General features: G+C 47.5%; 1 protein-coding gene across 4 annotated transcripts in view; it reads left to right on the top strand.

Moving 5' to 3' along the window:
- brf1b (BRF1 RNA polymerase III transcription initiation factor subunit b) overlaps positions 1-9497 on the top strand; it is a 42591-nt gene extending 33094 nt beyond the window's left edge. For 3 of the 4 annotated variants that reach the window (XM_035524414.1, XM_035524415.1, XM_035524416.1), the window contains 3 exons: positions 6456-6507; positions 8247-8421; positions 8695-9497. In XM_035524414.1, the coding sequence (XP_035380307.1) occupies positions 6456-6507; positions 8247-8421; positions 8695-8732 (265 nt within the window). In that variant the 3' untranslated portion in view covers positions 8733-9497. The remainder of the gene's footprint in view (positions 1-6455; positions 6508-8246; positions 8422-8694) is intronic. The other variant, XR_004775810.1, reaches the window with a different exon arrangement.
- Positions 9498-14521: the final 5024 nt, after the last annotated feature.

The raw sequence follows: 14521 nt of genomic DNA, 5'->3' as shown, positions 1-14521 counted from the left end.
CTCCACCTCTTCGTTGCTCTTCTCCGCTGAGCTCCACCAGTCCTGCTTCACTAATGGGGGCTTATGTCTCCTTGCGGTGTCGAGCAGTTGTAAGCACGCTGACGTGAGCGTCGGCGGAGGCGGCGCGACAGATCCTCTCTGCTCTCCTACCCTCTGGGTCGTGATCCCACTGCCGTCCTGGCCGGATACAAGAATGGGCATCGCGGCGACAGTGAGAACTGTTACCAAGCTACACAGCCACTCATGAGGAGAAAATTGGTACTTCCTTTGCAGTTGCCCTGCAGCATGTCAGAGTCTTCACAAGCGGTCCGTTCAGGGCGTTCTCACTCCCACACACTGTTTTGTTCGCATGGAGGCAGCATGGTTTTAGCAGCCTCTGCGGTATATGCTTATGAGCGTGTGAGTGATTAAGTTGCGAAGTACAAGCATAGCGTCGGCTTGCGCGTGTTTGTGTAGCACCAAGCCGTTGTTCCGTTGTTCTGATCTCCCTTCTTTGTGTCAGTGGCTGTCCTGCAGCATGGTTGACGCATCATAAGCAAACGGAATTCCGGGGTGAAGTGAAATGAAGTGCAGAGAACCAGGAGCCGAGCATAGTCCCACCCAACTCTCTGCCCTTCCTGCTGCACCGTTCGAGGTGGAGATAGCAGGGGGATAATCACTTTTTTTCTTCTCTGCCCTGAATCTTTCTCGCCATTCCTTCCCCTCCAGTCCAGGCCCTGGGGGGGCTTCCTCAGTGGTCTGTGGGAAGTGTGATAAGACGTCTTGTCACCAGGTGGTGTGGAACCCACTGAGCCCTTAATGTGTGCCTGCTCTTGGGTCAGCTTGCACTCCTCCCCTCAGTATCTCCTCCATCGCGCTGGAGCTGTGGCCGAGAGCCGAATGCCTAATGGCTTTGTCCTCCAGGAGGAGGCTGCCGCGCAAGTGGGTCTCCTCCGTCGCGTGTGTCGGAGAGGTCAGCGGCCGCTTTAACCTTCCTTCTTCTTCTCGGTGTGTGTTGCGTCATGTTCGCTCACGTCGGCGGTCTCGTAGCTGAAGAGTGTCTCACAAGCTGAGTCTGACTGCTTTATAGCACGGCCTCCACTCCGTCACGATTGACTGTAATTGTGTTTCGTTTAGCCATCAGACCGTGACTGTAGGAAGGACAGTATTTAGGGACTGTGGTGGAGCGGCCTTGTTTTCTTTTTTAAATCACATAAAGTTGGCTCCTGAGGAGGCGCTTGCTGGGATCCCATTATATCCGGTTGATCTGCTTATCTGAAAGAGTCTTCCTGCAGTGTGTAAACAGTGCACCTTCCCTCTGCTCAGTTCTTCCTCTTTCTGGCTGCCTGCAAATGATACCCACCAGACCCCTTATTAGAAACACTCAGCCTATAGGTGCACCCGATACTTGTACAGGTGGAGTTCAGGCTGAGAGAAGTCCACCACCCTAATGTCTGGTAGTCCTACTGTGAGCAGAAACCACTGACCACTGATGAACACAGTAGATGAATGATTCATTCATCTGATTAATTCATTTCTGATTAATCATGTATGCTAACAGACAAGATTACACACTTATATGAGATATACATAAGATATGCGCACCAAATAAAGTGTCTGGTTAATATATATAGCAGGTAAATGTTTCTAATATAGTGACTAAATTTGGTCCTTCAGAAATACTCAGTGACTGAATTAAAATACCAGGTATTGCTTCATGTAGCCTAAATTGATTCAACGTACAGGACATTACAGTGGTGTGCTTAAACAGGTAGAGTGTTGTCCCAGTCCATTGTTTTGTTAAAGCATGTGTTGGATGGCCTTACCTCTCAGAAAGGTCCCCTAGCCTTCCTTAAGTGCTAACCCACTTGGTGATTATGGATCACAGCTGGGCGGTGTCACTGTTAGCTATTTTAATTCTCTTTACTTCAATCTTCACTCCCTTTCACCCCATCCTGTATTTACCCAAACCCAGCTGCCACGCAGTATTGGCCCAACAGAAATATTACTTCCCCCTGTCAGGTTTCATTGATGTGCATTATTGACTGACTGGCAGCCAGGCCTGGCTGGGGTACAGTGTGCAGTCTTACCACTGTGCCTGGGCCAGTCTTTATGAGATCATGCCGAGAGCCATTTAAAAGCGTTGCCTAGCTACGGAACCCACCAGAACATGTCTACAATGAGGGGAAGTGTTTGATTTCCTATCTTAAATCCTCTCCATGATAACCGTGTTGTAGCTTGCATGTTACCATTGTTGGCAAAGTGACTCAAATACTAATGTCTACTTTGTGTTCATTGTGACACTTATGAGACTGACATAGCGGGAGGAGAAGGAAGCTATTGTTTAATTTACAGTGAACCCCGTTTAGGATTTCTTTGTTGTGTGGCGTGAATGTTTTGCTGTCTGTATAGTGTATGATTCTACTAATAGCCTACTAAGTTCCCTATGGGCTGCAACTCTATAATTTGTAAGACTGTTGGTGAGTGGAAATGTATGCAAGTGACTAGACCACTATATAATATGTAAGTGTGTTCATTTTTGTGCTTTGTGTTGTGTGTCTTTGGGAAGCTAAAGCACATTTTTAATAATCGAGCTTGACTGCTAGAGTCACTGGGTGATTCCAGGAAATTATTGATGACTGGAAGGTGTGGGGATTGATTGTTAAGTGGGCAAATTTGTCTTGCGTGAATTCGCTCCATTAGCCAGCTCATCCACCATCTGTCCTGGGGCGGGAGCAGGCAGCCGGGGGGCGTGATGCCTGGCATTAGGGTGACGCCTCCTCACCAGCTTGGCCCAATGAGCCCTGACGGTGTTACACTCTCTGTGGATGCTCTGTCACTCACCCCACTGAGAGGTCATGGGACGGACACCCAAAATGTACCATTCCCCCCCCCCCCCCCCCCCCCTCGCAAGATCTTACAAGCTTTCCATCTGTTCACTGTTCATTTGCCATCGGCGAAGACATTGTGGTTGTGTACCCTGTGTTTTCATGTCTGGAATTTATTTTGTTATTTTATTCTGTGATTCTTCACATTTGTTTTGTAGCCTCCCCACAGTCGGAGCTGCTGCGAGAAGCTGAAATTCATAATGTGTCCAAAAGTCGTTTCATATAGTGAGCTGCTTTCTACTGGCCTCTAGTGACCTCCCACTGTTTAAGTGATAAGGGGGCAGCAGGCCAGATGCTGCTTGATGTTTTAAGGCCCACTAAAGCTGTGATCCCTGGCCTTACACGAGATAACACGCAGCGTTTAGCTGATCCGTATGTACCTCCTACTGAACCTATTTTAATGAGCAAAGATAATCCACTGGACTACTGTAGTATTTTATGTATACATTTGATTTAATCCCGTTTTCCATAGAGACACTCTTTTGAAGTAAAATCAGTATTTATTTGCAAATTGCAAAACTGATGAATGTATTACAGCGTACACGAACAAAGCGTGATTTGGTCTTTGTTTGGATTTGTTATAGTGTGTTTAGTTGAAGGGCTTTTGGAATTAATATGACTATGGTGCACTTCACACCACTGCTTTTACTAGCTGTGTGCTTTGCCAAGGTGTTCTTCACACTCCACTATCATTCACACCTCACTCAAATGCTGTTACTGCATCAGCAAAGCCAGAATGGCACCCCGGCCCCTCCCCAAACACTTGTGAAGATATTCCCCAACCCCAAATACCTACACATTATTAAACTGTGCTGCCTGGCGTCAGGCACCTTCCTTCCCAAACCCAGGGGACATGTGGTCGCCCACATGGGGATGTGGTCTGCCCCAGCCAAGCCCCTCCAGCAGGGAGAAACAACAACAAAAGGGGGAGTAGAGGCTTAGAGGTCAGCAGCCTCAAGATGCCGTCTAAATACAACTAACCCACCACTCTGTCATTCTCTCAGCGTCTTGGTGGCTGGATGGTTCCAGAACAAGCACATCGCTGCTACAGATGTCCCCTATTAAGCACATAAAAAGAACACTAGTAGGATAATGGGTTGTTTTGACCAAGCTTCCCATCCATGCAGTGCATTTCTGCTCTTAATTCAACCCGATTTAGCCCATCCAGACTGCCTTAGCGTTACTGGCACTTTCACAATGTGCCATATACGTTCTGTACATCGTGCGGCAGATTGATTGACCAAAAGAGTAGGAGGTGCGACAAGTCAAGTGTGTGTGCACGCACGTGTGCGTGTGTGTGTTGTGTTTGTCTGGTTTGAGAAAGATATACATACTTCTTCAAATGGGATTCTTGTTTCAGTTCAGTTTTTCAGTTTTCAGTAAAAAAAAAAAAGAATTAGCTTGTGCAAGATATCTGTGTGCCTGCATCACAGGTTATTCTGAGAAGCTGTAGATGCATTTGGAGAATTGAATTTGAAATCGAGATAAATTACAGTAATCAGCGTTTGATTGCATTGGCAGATGCTCTTACTGTATCTCAGGCTTTTTCAGGTCCCATTATGACTCTCTGGGCTCAGACGAATTGCTATTGATTCCCCTTTACCGCCCAGTGCTATGGAATGGAAGGTCACAAGAAAAATAATTGAAAGCAATCGCTTAGCCTTTCAGACCCTGTGCAATGCCCGGTGCTTTTTGCGTGTCTATCCCGTTTACTTGCTCTTGGCCTACCTCATGAGCCCAGCGGTGAGAGATTATTTACGTCCCTTGCTGCTACCCAGCCCAGCTAGTCGATACACACTCACATATATATGTACACTTCTCCCCATTGTGCCCGGAGGCCATTTGCCTGCTGTGGCGCATTAGTCGCGGCCAGCCGGCGTATCCAGGACTCTGCGATGCTCCCTGCGCAGCGAGGGACCTCGGAAGGGATTGCGTTGCGCAGTAATTTCTCGGGTGATCCCAGCGCTGGTGTTGCGGTGTGGGGCCAAGCCAGAGTAGCCACAGCTGCAGCGGCGAGGGCCCAGACGAAGGGCAGAGCTCCCCGCTCGCCCCGCGCCTGCCAGACGGCCGCCGATTCCTTAACAAGGCAGAGCAAAGCACCGGCCGCTCTGTTTGCCGGGAGCCTTCGTCCTCGTCTTCCTACTCCTCCTTCTTAAGACGATTAGTTAGCGCCACTTTCGCTTGTCGTCCAGGAAGGCACTTCTGCCGGGCCCTCAGGGAGAGCTCAGCAGGGGGGCCCAGTCGTTTCCCAGCCTGTTTCACTGGCACTGTGGCTGTGCCGTTCAGGCGCATGTGCGGGAAAGGCAGAAAGACAGAGAGTGTGTGACCGTGTGTAGGCTAGATTGCGTCGGTGTATATTTCTTGACAGTGAAGGTTCATGCATAAACTGTATTTAAAGACTATGAGAAATCTGTCCAGGAGCAATACTGTATTATAGTATACTTTTCTTTTACTTTTGTTTGATTATTTCTTTTGCAACACCCCCCCCCCCCCACCAGTTCAATTTAATTATATTTCATTCATATAGTGCTTACAAAGCAGCCTTGCAAGATCTCAGTCTAGATCTGTAATGAGCCAGCCAAAGACAACAGTAGAGAGAGAAACTCCCCAAGATGCCACGAGCAAGGAGCCTTGAGAGGACTTGGACTCAAAAGCGAGACCATCCTCCACTGGGTGACACAGAGTAGTGGATTTTACATTGAAGGGTTTTCTTTTGCACTGTTTACTTGTTCCTGGGACAGTACATCCTATGGTTACTGCTTCAGTTCACTGCTTTACAACATTCAAGATTGCACACTCCACTATTTTCACTCTATTTCTACACTAGGTTTAATACATTTTAGAACTCCGAATATCCTTCAGTGTTTAGCTGGAAGCACCAGCATTCAGACTGGTTCAGAAGGACCATAAATAGCAGAGTCTCTCCAGTGCCTCTCCCCAACACTGCTTCGTGCACACAGAACCCAGCACGAGCTCACATCAAGGTCATTCTCTCTAGAACGATCTGTCATTTCTTGCTTCCCTTCCCCCTCAAGACTAATTAACTTTTCATACTACTCTCTTTTGATATTAGTGTTAAACAGTGTGGGGTGGGTGTTGGACGTCCAAATCCGATTGTTGGTAGATGGAAGCCGGACGTTTCGTCAGGGTGGCGCCGTCCTTTGATGCCCAGTGGCATGGGCCTCAGGCTAAGCAAAGTGCCTTAGCGTTGCTTAAATAAGCGTCTGTTTGGGAAGAGTCCAGGGATCAAAGGGGCTGCTCAGCTCAGCTTTTAAGAGGACCGGTCACGAGGCTCGCAATCCACCGCAGCTCTGGACGTTCTCTGTGCAGAGGGGAGATGACATTTCAATATTTTTCCGCCCGCATTATGCGCTTCTGGGGGAAGGTTCAGAGCCATAGCGATAGCATTATCTCTCTGTGAATGTGTGCACATCTGAAAGTTGAAAGGGTTCACACTGTTATCTGTGACAGAGAGTACAGTGGAAACACCTGCTGGAAAACACCAGAGTAGATTTCAGAGTTTCCCTCCGTAGCTGATGGTACTTTAATAAAAATCTGAACAATAACTCCCTCTTGGCACTTTTCCAGGCTCCGCCCCCTGATATCATCGAGTCCCAAGAAGAAGAAAGCGGTTGCCCAGGTGAGCAAAGTGATGCTTCCGAGACATATTTCTGCAGTGTAAGGCATTTTAATATTAAACCTAGCCTAGACATAAAAATCAGATCATCAGTGTTCCTGTATGTATGTTATTTCCTAACAGGTTCTCATCAGATTAGCAATGGCATAAATTTAGAGCAGTTTGTGCTCTGTGCGTTAGTGTGTCTAAAATCCTCTCATCTTGTCTGTGGTTAAAGGAAATTGTCCTAACATAACCTTTATTCTCGAGTTACTGCACTAACACTAAGTAATCAGATGAGCCATCATAAAGGGCCGTAGCAGTGACCCTGCCTGTGGTTATTTATGGTTATGTGGGATTCATATTTAGTCTAAAGTCAATATTTCCTGTCATAGTTTTGATGGATTAGTGTTTTGCTCTGGGGCTTTTAGTGACATGCTCATATGGTGATGCTCCGATTAGTCCTTTACTGGGTCTTATGTCATGCCATGAGCGAGAGTGGGAGGGAAAGAGAGAGTTAGGGAGAGACGGAAAGAGAGAGAGGGAGAGAGTGATTGTGGGATAGAGGGAGAGAGATGGGTGCAAAGGAGGTAGAGAAAGCACACACAAAATGCATGGCGGGGGTCAACTGGGCCGTTGCTAGGCAACCTCCTGGTCCCGTCCTGGATGCTGCGGAGTGGCTGCCCTGATTGGCTGAAGGGAGACAGATAAGTGGATTGGTATTACGTAACTGCATGTTTCTGTAAGGGAATGAGAGAGGAGTCACCCTCCCCAGAGCATCAACAGCATCTGTCTAACTACTCTCTCCATCCCTGGAAAGGAAAGAGAACCAGGAAAAAAATCCCTTTAAATGCAACGGCTAAGCTTCAGTGCTTCATGAGAAAAAAAAAAAAAAAGGAACTCTTGAATATATAATATCACATTACAAGAAGGATTACAGTATTTTCTGAAGTTTTGCAGTTTAATTTCAGTCTGCTTACCCTTTAATGTGCCACTCATGCTAACCATGTTTTCATGTTAACCTGATAAAATCCCAATGCCTTCTGCCCCAGCCCTGCTGGAGTCGATCGATGGCGCAGTCGATCCCGGCTCGGGTGAAGCTGGTCGCGGGCTGGTCGCGGGCTGGTCGCGGGCTGTCCTCGCAAGCAGCAGAAGTGCTGGCTGGGGGACAGGCCTTGGGCTCAGCATGGCCGCTTTCAGCAAGCGCCTGCTGCTCTGGCCCGCCCCCGCAGAGGGGGACCGCCCAGAGAGGACCCTCATGCCATCTCTGCCGGGCTGAGCTATAATTAGCGTGTAGACTTCCATCCTCATCTTCACTTTTCCACAACATGATAATTAATTAGGCCTCCCACTTCCCCAGGTGGTGCTTCCTCTCACTGTTGCCTGCTGGGATATGCGGCCCTGCAGCTGTCTTTTGTATCTTTTCTCATTCTCGCTGTTTCATTCTCTCTCTGCCTGGTCTCTGTCTGTTTTGCTCAGCTCTTTCTTAATGGCACAGAAGTAGTCAACACTAAATGTACACCGAAGCACGGTGGCACTGTAGCCTATAATTAGAGAAATCAAATTTTCCCATTAATTTCTTTTAAACGTCTCTACCTTGCTACCCATCATTACGTTACTGATTTCAGGGGACGTTCCTGAATACCGGAACGTTTCACTATAGCGTTCATTAAAGACAGGCTCGAAGAATGGTGGTCCAATGACACCATACATGACCTGTAAGTCAATGCAGCTCTCATTGATGGATGTGTTTTCCTGTTTAGGTTGTGCCCAACCCAATGAGCGTGCCCCCAGCAACCCCTGAGCCGGCTCCTGTCCCTGCGTCTCCTCCAGTAATAGAGAGTGGCCCCGTGGCGTATGAGGAGCCCACTGAGGAGGACGAGGAGGCCGAGGCAGAGGAGCCCTGTGTTAGCGCCATGGAGCTTATGGGAGGCAACGGTAATATGGGAGTATTGAACTGTTTAGTACATGTTATAGTATATTGACTGTTGGCTTATAGTTTGTAGTATTTTGACTATTGTTTAGTTCTTTGGCATCTCTGATAGCAGATTCCGTCATCATTTGATAAATAAATACTCCCCTCTACCTCGATAATGTGTAGATCTAGAGATCACTACAACAGGACAAATGTCAGGTCACCCTGAGTCTCGGACGTCTCTTTTGTCGGCCATTCCTAAATCCCAAATCATTAATCCCACCTTCATCTTCCAGAATATGGCCGTGAAGTTGAAGAGGAAGAGGTTTTCTAGTCGATTGTTCCTCCCATTCTTCGTGCTTCTGTTGTCATCCAGGAGAGGCAAGGAGGAGAACAAGGTTTGGACACGTGTGCTGTTGTAGCTACTGTGAAAGAACATTCCAGAGTCCCTGCATTCTCATGCACGGGGGGGGGATCTGTTCGACTCCTGCAGCATCTCAGGCCATGGACAGACATCTGGGGTTGCATGTAACGTGTGGGCCAGACATGACGGGGGACCAAAGCTGCAAGTGATGTTTCCTGGTCTGCCTCACACTAATCCAGGAGCTCTGCTGTTGTAGTGATTTGACTGGTAGTTACCAGACAATGTCCGTGCCTGTAAGAATCCTAATAAGTTGTCAGGCATCCAGTTATGCTAGTGACATGACTGGAGACACAGCTGAGGTAACTATACTATTCATTGATGGAGTAACTCCATATACCTATCTCACTCAGACATGGGGATGGTTGTTTTATCAAGTCTGATTTGACCTGCCACCATCGTCCACGTGTATTTTAAGGTTTTTCACATTCAATTTGTAAAAGTCCAGTAGTTTGTGGTTTTTACAGAGGCCAGCAATTGTTCGATGTGCACTCATGGATGCTCAGTGGAAGATATTTTGTGCTAAAAATGTTAACAGGTGCATTTATTTTTGTGCTGTTTCAGTGTTGAACATTTTAAATGTAGTTTTATCTTTTTAAATGTATAATATTGAACCTCACATCAGCAAAAGAGCATGCATGTCTGTAAATAAATGTAAATATTTGTGTTGTGGTATAACTTATTCATGTTATATTCTACTGAAAGTGTAATGTTACTTTTAACATTTAATGACTATTGATGTAGTGTATTGATATAGTGTCTGATGCATCAGGGTGTCTGAAACAAGTTTTATATCTGATAGCCGAGTTTACATACTTTCCCCAGATCACTGTTGAATTTCAGAGGAAAGAACACAAGGATTTAGAGGTGAATATCTGGAAAGTTGAACAACAAAAAAATCAGCAAGTGTTCACCTTCCTGTCAAGTTTTTATTGCATATCTACATCACCTGCAGATAATTAGATAATTGCACCATTTGTCAAAAATATCAGTCACTGCGTTTTACTCACTTTACTATTTAATGTTGTTCTTTTTCCTCTTTATATAACCATGTCAGAGTCCAAGTGGGTTGTTGTAACATGTAAGGATTCTTTGTTATATGTGAGCTGAAGCCGTTATTATGACTGTTGCTTTTCAGTGCTCGTCTCCAATTTCGTTTTTGCTTTTTTTTTTAGCAGCAAGACACGCAATGATTGTAAAATCTCTTAGCACGTAATGTGAGATCAGCCACAGACCCTCAGGTGTGTGTGAGTGTTTTTGTGTGTGTGGGTAAAAGAAACAGATGGCCAGCCCTCTGTTCTCCGCATGCCTCACACGTCTTCTTGTGGTATCACCATTGGCTCACGTGACACGATTGCTCCATGAGGCACATAAGCACGCCCTGGGCCTTCATTGAGCAGGCTGTCCTTCCATTCTATTATTAGGATGGAGGTTGATACCGCTCCTCAGTGATACAGTTCCTTCCACCCGAGGCCGACAAAACAAAGACCTCCCGTTCTGAATATGGAGCCGGGGAGTAACGTAAAAGCGAATGACGTTGATTCTTAAAATTGAGGTCAGATATGAATCGTTAGTACAAGGGGCTTTGTCTGTAGCCATGGCCGGTGCGTTCGGCACGATACATGAAGAGAGGTTGAAAAGATCCTGTCCTTGTTGTGTTTTAGGGCAAGTGTCATCTTTCCCTCTCTGCGTTGGATTATGCAGCTCGATGAAAGCTTGGAACTCTTTTGATGTGGGAGATTTTCCCATCATGCAGGTGGAGCGGGTGCCGCAGAGTTGCCAGCCTCCAGTGCTCCGACCACTGGGTAACACGAGACTATAATGGTCTGGCACTGCTGCCCCGCCGCCTGCCACTCAGCTTTGATTTGATTTGTTGGCACATGCAGACTCCGATTGCCCTTCCACACTTCAAGTGTATCAGGTTCAGCTCTTCAAAGAGTGGATTAGCCAGCCCACCGTGCTCTGCCCTGCCCCTCTGTCTGACTGAAGGCCACTCTCTGCTTTCCATCCTGAACTCCCATTGCAGCCCTCTAAGCAAGGTCACTTTAGCATCCTTAAGTTAACATGGGACTCCTTTCCCTAATTACCAGCCCTCATTGGTTTAGCTTGTTGCAGCATTTCAGTGTCAGGGTAGGATATACCTAAGTATATGACCCAAATCTAGATACACAGACTGTATATATATAGCTGTATATAAGACTTGAAGGTTCTTGTTAACACCCATGATTATGATGCTGGTGGTGTGAATCGGATGTTCTGCAGATCTTCTGGAGTTGATCTGCCGGCTCTTTGGCTGAGCATTGCGGAGATCGCTCTGCTCCACACCTCCTGGCTCCTGCTGCGTGGACAGAGGCCCTGTGATTTATGGGCTGTGACTGTCTCTGCAGTGTGGATTGCAGGCTACCTCCCAAGCTGTCCCCCTGCATCCGCTGTCACTTGGCTGGGCTCAGGTGAACATGCAAACACACCGTGACTGCCGCCGGCCCAGCCTGGGCTGCTAGTCACTCGTGTGAAGTGGTACACACACATGCACACAAATGGATCGATGTGGGGGATATAGGGTTATAGAAGTGTGTGTAGGAGGAGGAACTTCTGCCCAGTCACATTGCTGTCATGGTGCTGAGGTGAGTCAGAGCAGAGGAATACGCATCTCTCAGTGGACCTGATGTCTGAGTTGTGAGTTTTCCTGCTCACTTAAACAACAGTAGACTGGACCTCCCTACTCCTGCAGTTCTGCAATTACATAATGCACTAACCCTCTCAGCGGTCATTACGCACGCACGTTCTCAGGCGATCACACCGAGAGGTTATCAGGCTCTTCACCGTCTGTTCAGAGTGCACTAAAAATGTCTTTTACTCTTTGGCTCCCTAAGTGACCGGGACCCTGTATTGCTGTATGTTCAGCGCATATTGCCTACTCTGCTGAGTGGGTTGGGAACATTTACCAAACCTCCACATGTGAGCCACATGTCAGACTCCACCTGTAAGAGCAAACATCCCACACGCCACCTAATAAGCTCTGCGGCTGTAGCTGCATTTTAGCAGATTGGCAAGAAGGAGCAAGCTGCATAAAAACGGCTCAGCCTGCAGCAGCCTTTAGGAGTTGAGCATTAGGACGGCTACAACGCCGCCCACCGGGGTGCTGTTGGAGTGATGCACTGGCAAGCAGGCGGGAGCCGCGGGGCCGCCGAGCCCCAGTCCCCCGACCCCCTCTATGTCGGCGCCATCTGCCACCGTACCGCTCCCGCTGATGACTCCCTCGCGCTTCCCGGCGCCGGTGTGGAATAGCGGGCCGCGTGAGCGTGCTGCAGAAAGCCCCGATCCATCAGCAATTCCACGCCACTGTTTTGACGCATGGAGCTTGAAGGGGCCGATGGGAGCAGTGCGTTGCTCTCCGAGCCGGTTTCTGTTCATCCATGTAGGCGGCCATTTGAGTGGTTTTATCACTCTGTAAACCAGAGTCCAAGCAGAAAGGGTTTAGCTCTTTTTCATATTTTTCAATTTTTTTTTTTTTTCTGAAAATTGGCCACTGCTGTGTTTTATAAAATGATAATTATAGCAAATTCAGTGAAGGCCCTTTTCCATCCTAGGTCACAGTGGCTGCTGACAGCTCTAGGGATCTCTCCCTTTGACACATGCTCTGTTAGGCCCTCCTGACCTCTGGTTTAACCTCCATCATCAGGGTACTGAGAAGTGACTGCAGCATACAGGCAGCGTTGTCTTATCCATCAGTATCTCCTAATATGCACCACAGTCGCACTGGTCCCTGCACACACTCCCTTCAAGAGTCCTCTCCTGTGTTCTCAATGTAGACTGTGTTGCTGTAAACAAAGGGTTGATTTTCACCACCGAATTGTGTGTGTTTGTGTGTAAAGGCTAAACCTTTGTAAATTGATACAGATTTCAATTAGTCATTGATTTAATAGCGTTCGTTCTGTTGAAGAAGGCAGAGACGTAGCTGTTGTCCGTGACAAGGCAGATTACGTGAGTCAACCCTCACCGTCAGAAGCTATTTGATCATCGGACACACCCACTCTACAGCTGTTTTAGGTGTGTTGATTGTGTTATGTTCCAATCAAGCCCTATATGAGTGCTTTGGAAAACCAGCACACTCTCCATGTGAGAGTGACACAGACTATATTTTGCTACTGCGCTGATTGCCTTGTGGACCGATCTCAACATGTACCGCACTGCCCCACCTGTATTTCTAGACTCGCCAGCCTGAAAATAATAGGACTCCGAGAGGGAGAGAGGAGGGGGCAGAATAATGCAAGAGGGGAGGGGAGGGGAGGGGAGGGTTGGGAGGCCACGTTTCACACCCAGACAGCTGCTCCAGTCGCGTCTGCTAGCCCTGATCTGACTGCACGGCTGCGCTGAACGCTGGCTGCCCAGACCCGCTCCTGTACGTCCGCACCGGCCTCGCGTGTGAGCGGCTGCGGGCTCTACACGCCAGCAGAGCTACACGCCATCTTTTCGGAAGGTTCTTTGGTCTCGGTGGCAGCCCAGGTCGATGTGGAGCTTTGCTGCAGAAACAAAGGCTTGTTTCTTCAGACAGGACGCTGGAGGAACAGCATGCTCAGACACTTCTTATGACCCGCCTGCCCACCTGATCTCTGTGCTCTTTTTTTCAGGGGTGGTTCGTTGAACCAGCCACGCAATAATTTCTGTAAAGATATCTGGCTTCATATCAATGGCTTCTGTCTGTGTATTTTAGAAGTGCACTAGACCTGACTTCATTTCCAATTGCCACTTTTGGTTCAAGAAATGGCCAATTAAACCTATTTGTGTTTCTCCTATTCATGTGCGCAGAACAGCCAACTTTGCCAGACTAGTGTATTGTGTAACAGAGAACGTGGTGCATTCAAAGCCTAGACAGTAAAAACAAATGAAGACAATGTAAAGACATTTCAGTTCAGGGCTGGGTTTCAGAAGGCTCGCTGTCTGGCCCGTATTGAGGCTCATTCTAGTGTTGACTTAACACCCTCAGTCCCTTCAATGGGTAGAGCCAACATGCGTCCTGCTCAATTTAAGCCATGCCAATAAATCAATGGTTAGGACAGCTTAGATGTCTGTCTGAGGAACACTGGCTCTGTGTGTGCATGTGCTTGTGTGGTTTTGTGGGGGTAGATGCACCATTCACAGATTTCGTGAGCCACGTGGTTGTGGTCATTTGTTAGTTCGCCTTGGACAGCTAAACACCTCCATTAGAGATGCCGGCTCACACAGCCAATTCGTCAATGTAATTAATGGAAGCCCGGCTGTGTGAGGTCACACGTGATGATCGGGCTTAAGCTCGATTTTGTATTGACCTGTCACTGAGGTTGTCATGTGTCTCCCTCCAGGCACAGGCGCTTCCTTACGTGTATTCCGGCAGTCACATGCTGTGATTTGAATGGAAGAGTTAGCTCCTTTCCCCGGCTTGTGCTGGGATCCAAGCTCCAAGTCCACACGAGCTGAGAGACTTGCAATGTCAATTTAAGTCCTTTTTCTGCAGTCGATAGAAAACCTTAAAGGTGACTTTTCATTATTTTCTAGTCAACTTCATTAAACATAAATGTATACACCTTAGAACATTTGGCTGTGTACAAGTTGATGCAATTTATGTACCACTTTAGGACCTTTTAGACCTTCTTTCCATGTGCTGCTGTATATGGATTGGAAGACAGTATTCTGGCTGTCTGAAATCAGCGTGTTTGTTTTCT

This window comes from Electrophorus electricus, chromosome 3, assembly GCF_013358815.1.
Source record: "Electrophorus electricus isolate fEleEle1 chromosome 3, fEleEle1.pri, whole genome shotgun sequence".
In the NCBI taxonomy this organism is placed as follows: domain Eukaryota; kingdom Metazoa; phylum Chordata; class Actinopteri; order Gymnotiformes; family Gymnotidae; genus Electrophorus; species Electrophorus electricus.
Note: the sequence above shows the minus strand (reverse complement) of the source record. Positions and strands in the feature narration are given on the sequence as shown.